The 7,534-nt window shown below is 38.7% G+C and overlaps 1 protein-coding gene across 9 annotated transcripts in view; it reads right to left on the reverse strand.

Annotated features, from left to right (window-relative positions):
- LOC106669841 (golgin subfamily A member 4-like) overlaps positions 1 to 7,124 on the reverse strand; it is a 33,072-nt gene extending 25,948 nt beyond the window's left edge. For 5 of the 9 annotated variants that reach the window (XM_014399633.2, XM_014399631.2, XM_014399629.2 and 2 more), the window contains exons 1-4: positions 6,984 to 7,124; positions 4,575 to 4,665; positions 271 to 342; positions 73 to 168 (exon numbers count right to left, since the gene is read on the reverse strand). In XM_014399633.2, coding sequence (XP_014255119.1) covers positions 73 to 168; positions 271 to 342; positions 4,575 to 4,631 — 225 coding nt within the window. In that variant the 5' untranslated portion in view covers positions 4,632 to 4,665; positions 6,984 to 7,124. The remainder of the gene's footprint in view (positions 1 to 72; positions 169 to 270; positions 343 to 4,574; positions 4,666 to 6,983) is intronic. The other 4 variants (XM_014399634.2, XM_014399632.2, XM_014399626.2 and 1 more) reach the window with 1 other exon arrangement.
- Positions 7,125 to 7,534: the final 410 nt, after the last annotated feature.

Below are 7,534 nucleotides of genomic sequence, written 5' to 3' on the forward strand. Positions count from 1 at the left end.
GCCATAAATTTGCATGTTAAAAAAAGTAAAATAAAATAAAATAAAAAAGAGGCCAATGTTTTTCATTTCTACCGAACAATCACTGTCGTTTTGATCGTTCGAAGTCGCGGCAGAAGCCGTCTCCAACGTCGGGTTGTCGCTCGCTAGCGATAGGTATTCGGAGCAAGTCTGAAAATTAGGAGATTCAACATTCTTGGGGCAAAGGAATTTAGGTTTTTTTTGTAAAACGATCTTTATAAAACATAAATATTTGTCATAACGAGAAAATACCAAATCGTTGTCCGCACAGGAATCATCATGACCAGCGGCTTCCTTTTGTTGATTGTCTGGTTCCCGTATTGCCTGAAATTAACAATTATCAATTTCCTTTTGATCAGTTATTCTCTGAATGGAAAATGGAAACAATTAACAAATCAAGATTCGAGGGATTTTCGAAAATACAAATGAAAAGACTTCCTAAATATAGTATTGTAGAATCCCGCAAGCCTGAATTAATTGACATCGAGGCCTGTTCCTATTAGAATAATGCAGAAAAAAAAGCAGTGAAACTGGTCTGGTTTTTTTATGAGGTGAATGTAAAGACCTGACCTACAGAATCAGGTGGTATTGGGTTCCCGATTACTCATCGTCAACAAGACAAGAGGATCTTTAACGTCCGCACCTAGCCTATACGGCCTTATCGGACGTTTTGATTCTCAAGATGAGAGCTGACGCACCTCTGCATACGACGGAAAAGTGTTACCGCCGCAGCATTAGTGTAGTGGTGTCCCGGCCCCTAAGGGTCGGTAGCCACACTCTCCGCTTGTCCACTCCGAATGGTCGGGCCCGCATTGTGCGTCGGGTCGTACGCCGCACGCGAGGGGCTAACGGGCCGAAATACATCAGCCCGTCCCCCCCCCTCGCGTACTCCCTAGATAGAGAAGGCAACTCTATCTCTCTGAGTGAAGAGGCTTCTCCAGCGTAGAAACTTCCGGGAACGCCCCGACAACGGTTTCGGATTATAGTGAGATTGCTACCCACCCCCTAGATGAGCACTGTCTACGGTAAAAGGTCTCTTATCGAGCTCAGCCTACACCTGCTGCACGTAATCGAGGGACGCCATAGGTCTAGCCTAGGTGGTCCGATCCTTCGCTTCCCCAAGGGTACCACGCCGGTCATACGCACAACAATGCAAAGCATACTCGAGTCAAAGACCGCCGATATCACTACCCTTTTCCAATCGCTTACTTACGCATTCGAGGGACTGTAGCATGATCATGACGTCCTCAACGCTTACATGCTGTCGTCCGGTCGCAACGTCTCCCGTGAGGAACGGGGGGTAATACATTGGCCATACGCAAGCTTCACGAAAGGTCCCAGATAGAAGAAAGCCTCTGTCTAAGTTCCCGCCAGGGGCGTCACCATAAGCCACCACGAGTCCATCCCAATGTGACTCTGGGCTGGTTTTTGAAACGTTGAGTCACCCCGTGGTACAGATGGCCATACAACCCTCCCCCGTCTTTGTAGACAGGATCTGGTGCACTGGCCCTCGTGTGACTCTGCTAAGGCACCCGCCGCCCCTGCCGACCCTGAGGCCGACATAAGACAGCTTGTGCTTTAGAGAGGTTGCCACGCCCACTGGGCTGCACCATTATTTTGTGCCCGGATACCCCCCTTGTAACCAAGGGTTAGGAGGGGTCACAGGATAGAATGAAGGAATTCGGATTGAGAAACAGGGCCGTGGAAAAGAACACGAGGTGAGCCGTTTCGGGGTCTCGAGTCTCAACCACATTATACCACCCGTTGTCGCCGTGGTTCCACATAGAGTGGGCCATGACTCCCAGGGTGGGTGAGGCGATATGGCCGTTCAAAAGCCGAACTAGTCGACCGTATCCCAGCCAGTCGCCTAGGGGGGTTGAATCCGAGTCCGCGGAAAATAAATCCCGCGGGTCGGATTGGGATCCTCAATCGCAAACACTCACTCTTCACAATCAGTGCACTCGCGGTGGGCGACCGGTTCCTCAGGCTTTCGCAGTTTCCGTTCAGGCTCCCTGCTACTCCCCGAAGGCCGAATGTCGCTCACACCTGGGCTTGAGAGACTCTTCCTCAGCGATTCGAATCCCTGAATCGCACATGGAGGCAAGGGGGAGGTGGTCAGGCTCCCTCAGCGTCAGAAACGGGAACAGTCGAGCCCAGATAACGTGGGCTACGCCTTCCGCGGCCTCTCTTGAGACCCAGAGGGGTCGGATAGCCAACTGGGCGCGGGGCACCCGCTGAAACCACCCGCCGTCATAGGCTCCCTTTCTTCGCAATAGCCCTTCATGGGTTCGGAAGCTCAGTCGAGCTCTCGCAGGCTCCCGCAGGTGCCTGTTACTCAAGGTTTGTTCCTACACCCACTCCGGAGCTTGTTAGAGTCTTCTCCCACACGAGTTCGGTGACTTTGGTGACTTTGAGAATAGTTAATCAATTCAATCTCCTCGTTGGTTGCCCTTTGGTGAGCGACGGGGACCCTAGAATATAGAGCCAACCGCCGCCCCCAGGGCCAAGAGACATTACTCCGCCACTATGCTCAGGCCACTTTGGAGAAATGTGATCGGTACAATACCAATCTTTTGTCTTTGCGGTTTCCATTTGGTATTTGTTTTTGCGGTTTCCATTTGGTTTTATTTACTTTGCGGTTTCCATTTGGTTTTATTTTTCTCCGTGGCCAGGCCAGTAGCGAAGAGAATCAGGTGGTATACAGATGTACTTTGAAAAATAATCTGGAAGTTTTATGAAAACATTATAAGAATGTGATAGAGCAGTTAAATCGTTTCTGCTCCTCGCCGTCTTCAATTTTTAATAATAATTTTGTTTAAAAACACAACACTACAGGCACAAACCGAAACTCGTCTAAACCAAAACCTTCAAAATGGATCGTAAGGTTAAAGGTTTAAAGAAGCCTCTTTATGACCTTCGCACTCAGACCAGTGTTGGTCTATTATGCATCAATGCAATCTCAGTTTTTCACAAGCCTTAGCACTAAGATAAGACAACCGCTGTTACTTCTTCCTGGCAAATATCCGCACGGTTTGTTTCTTCTGCTGCAAGTCTATACATATGCCTTCGGAGTTTGCCGTGTCCAGTCCAGTCCGCAGTCCTACTGTTTATTATTCTTGTCCTAAAACGTTCTAATTTTAGTAGTTCTGCCGTTAGTTTCTACTTTGGTCTTTAACTTTTTCTCGTGTCTCTGTACTGGACCATAATCCCATAGAGTCGAAGACTGATTTTTAATCCATTGCCTGATTAAACGTTTTCGGCAGTTTGTTATGCCACAAAAGGGTTTATGGCTGATGGGTGTCCTTATCGGACTTTCCTTAACCAATTGATCGGCTTATTCGTTGCCTTCTGCCCTGTGTGCCCTGGTACACCAAAATACCTAGGTGATTTTGTATCCTCAGTAAGTCCGCCTTTATTAATAGAAATGGTATTAACTTCAGGTTCATCATCTCAATAACCTTGCAATTAAAAAGTTAAAGTGAAGCTTTAAATCCTTAAACCTTTTAAATCTAACTAGCAGATACAAAAAACTATATTTTACAAATTGACAAATCTCCTCTTCGCTGACCACAGGAAAGAGTTTAACTTACCAGTCAAATAACGTAATATTTGAATAAAACAGCTTTGTTACTGCTTCAAAAAGCACTTGTCAGATTTGGCATTATGCAAGTGAGAAATAGTGAAAAAGCCACACGACGGTTGATAATAGAAAATCCAGAGGCCCCTGCATTCGAAACCGACATAATTACAAACAGGCTTTTTTCAAAAACACCGGCATCTGGAGGGTTTATATGACCTCTGCTGTTGCGAACCCTCGTAAAAAAAAAGAAAAAAAATAGAAAATCCAGGTGATGAACGTTTCATCAAAAGAATTGTCATCATGGATTTAGTGACACATCCTCACAGCGGATGTTCTGTTTTCTGACATTTTGGTGAAGTGACTTTTGTACTAAAAGAATTTGTCGATATTAATAAAGAAACTTTTGTTTCATTTCTGAATAGGAGTGAAACTACTAACTCTTTCAGAAGGAAGTAAAAGATATATTGTTCTGACAACCACATAGAGTTCTGACATTGCTCCTCAGGCTATAGCCTTCTGAGCCAACTTCCTTAAGGAAAAAGTCAAAATTTGGATGGACGAATTTGTTAAAAAAATTGCAATGATTTTGGGCTGAATTGTGCCAATGATTGACTTTCGACAAATTTACAGCTATCCTGAAAAAAGGTTCGTTTGTCCTTTTTCCGATGACGACGTTTACGATATCCGCCACACTTTTCTTTGGGAAGAAGTAAACTATCGTTTGGTTTCACCACGGCCGGAAGAATCTCAACCGAGGGCCTTCGGTGATTAATTGTCCGAAACCGTCAGCTTTTAATTAGAACAAAATTTCATATTAGCTTTTTGTTTTGTAATAGATCGTATCATCGCGTTCGTCCACGGGGAACGGCCTCGCTGACACGTCAAAGAGGCGAGAACTAGCGATTTTCCTCGTGGATGAGGAAAGCTCGACGAATAAAATTGATTTTTACGATTTTTTTTTTCAAGTTGAATTTACCGTCGGAGATGGCAGGGTGTTTCCTGCAGGGTTCAAAGTCGGGTCGCCGTCGCTCATCTTCCAAAAATGTTTCGAAAATCCTCCAGAGTATCTGTTCAAAAACAAAAAATTGAGAAATGTATGAAACTCAATTTAATTTATGGCTTAACTAATAAAATTAATTGAGATTAAAAAACCACGCGAGTCTATAATTTTTACATCATCAGACAACCGAACCACTCCTACTCAATCAAGGGTTATTTAAATATCACGTAATTCTTTCTGAATAGGAGTGAAATATTATTTTCGATATTCAACGGATAAACAGGAAAACTGCGGATTGCCTCTGCCCAAAACCTTAAAAAGACTTTATTAAAAAAAGATTTTAAATTTAATCGGAAGAAAGAAAATAGTCGTCCGATTAAAACTGCCAAAAATTGAATACAAAATTTTTAAAAAATCTGAATTCTGATTTTTTGATGCACTTGCCAACCTATTGGTTCTGGGTTCGAATCTGGCATAGCCAATGGCTTTTAATAATGGATAATATATATTCTTTATTTGATCTTTTATCTTGTATTTTGCCTACAGTTGCTGTAGTTTTAGCCATTTTCGAACATTACGCTCATCTGCTGATACTCATTAAAGTATGCTGTCACAGGTAAAATTAAACTTTTATTTAGATTTTTCATTTTATAACAACACTTTTTCTCATATGACGTGATACAGATAAAATAAAATTTATAACAAGTTTAATCATGATTGTCTCTATATAATGTTGGAAAATGAACTAACACAACAAAAATTTACAAGTTGTTGATTTTCATAAGGTATGATCAACTTTATGATTATTCACTAGTTTTCGTGATCCGTTGACCAATTAATACCTTTCAATTTTTATCTCAACTAAAAACCTTAATTAATTGAAATTTATGATTATTTGTGATAATTTTTTTACAATTTTGTTTATAAAATAAAACGTTGATCAATTTTAGACTGAAAATTTTGATGTGAATTGTACGAATTCAAATGATTCCGCAAAAATTTACATGTTGTTGATCCTCAAGAGGCATCAAATTTATGATTATTTATGACAATTAAATGATTTCGTTCAGACGTTTTTAAAATAATATTTGGGTCAAGTTTAATCATGATTATCTATATGTAAATTCTGCAAAATAGACTAACTCCTCATAGTTTAAGTATGATTTGTTAAAGATCATAAAACGGTCCAAGAATTTATAAAATAAAATTTGAGACAAGCTTAATCATGATTATCTTTATGAACTGTTGCTAAATGAAGTAAGCTAACATAGTTTTTGATTCTCATAAGTCATTAATGACATTATGATTCGTTATGATGCTTCAAAAGATCATAAAACAATTCAGACGTTTGTAAAATAATATTTGGGGTCAAGTTTAATCATGATTATCTATATGTAAATGTTGAAAAATTAACTAACGGTTGATAAAACGGTTCAGAAATTTCTAAAATAAAATTTGGGTCAAACTTAATCATGATTATCTATATGTAAATGCTGCAAAATGAACTAACCCAACATAATTTTTGATTTTCATAAGGCATTAACATAAATATGATTAATTATGATGCTTAAAACGATCTTAAAACGATTCAGACGTTTATAAAATAATATTTGGGGTCAAGCTTAATCATGATTATTTATGTGTAAATGCTGCAAAATTAACTAACGGTTGATAAAAAGATCCAGAAATCTATAAAATAAAATTTGGGTTAAGCTTAATCATGATTATCTTTATGAATTTCTGCTAAATGAAGTAAGCTAATATAGTTTTTGATTCTCATAAGTCATTAATAACATTCATAAGATCATAAAACGATTCAGACGTTTATAAAATAATATTTGGGGTCAAGCTTAATCATGATTATCTATTTGTAAATGCTGCAAAATGAACTAACCCAACATAATTTTTGATTTTCATAAGGCATTAACATAAATATGATTAATTATGATGTTTCAAACGATCTTAAAACGATTCAAACGTTTATAAAATAATATTTAGGGGTCAAGTTTAATTATGATTATCTATATGTAAATGCTGTAAAGGCATATCAACATCATAATTAATTATCATCATGAGGTCAGGAAGGGGTTAAGGCGAGTGTAAAATTCTGTTTGTTTAAGAGTTTTATTGGAAATTAGAGGAAATTGGAGTTTAACAAAAAATCTATGGATGTACATGAGTACGTGGCTGAAGTTTTTGATCGTACTAGCAATGAACGAAATTGTAATTAACTGATTTTTTAGGGCGGCATTTTTAAATAGACTCAAAACAACTGGGCATCAAACCATTATGTAGGACAAACAATGTAAACAATTTTTCAGGTAGAATGAAACAAACATGAACAGATGGCAAATTTACGAAATAAACAATTCTAACTGTACTTACCGGTGATGTGGTAAAGCGCCAACAGTTTGTCTATGTAGAACATCTAAACACAATCCTATTCAGCCAAAATTACTTGAGCATAATTTGTCAGCAGCTACGCTTGAACGCCTAGAAAAACTCTTTGAGAGAAACAGCTGATTATTATGAATATGTAACATATGTATTAACATAAATAATGCTGCGGATTAATGGATTGGAATTCCCTCTATTTACCGGGAAATCGTTTAATTAATAATAATTATGGTAGGAAGAGATTGACATACTTAGTACATACTGTTAACGCGTTGAATAATGGGTTTAATTTTAATTTTAAAATACCTGATGCAACGATAGATAAATGCATAATATTATGCTGTTTTTTTTAAACGAAACTTTTTATAGTTTAAGAGCTTAAGGAAAAATCTTGTAATAATGGTTATTGGAATGCCTGAAGAAATTGACAAAAAAAGCATAACAAATCGGAAAGAAAAGCCGTTTAATAAACTGGGAAAAATTTAATTTATTCTAAAAAATAATGAAGAATGAAGAGTGTTTGAACCAATACGAGAGAA

The sequence above is a fragment of the Cimex lectularius genome, unplaced genomic scaffold, assembly GCF_000648675.2.
Source record: "Cimex lectularius strain Harlan isolate CLEC.00 unplaced genomic scaffold, Clec_2.1 scaffold76, whole genome shotgun sequence".
In the NCBI taxonomy this organism is placed as follows: Eukaryota; Metazoa; Arthropoda; class Insecta; order Hemiptera; family Cimicidae; genus Cimex; species Cimex lectularius.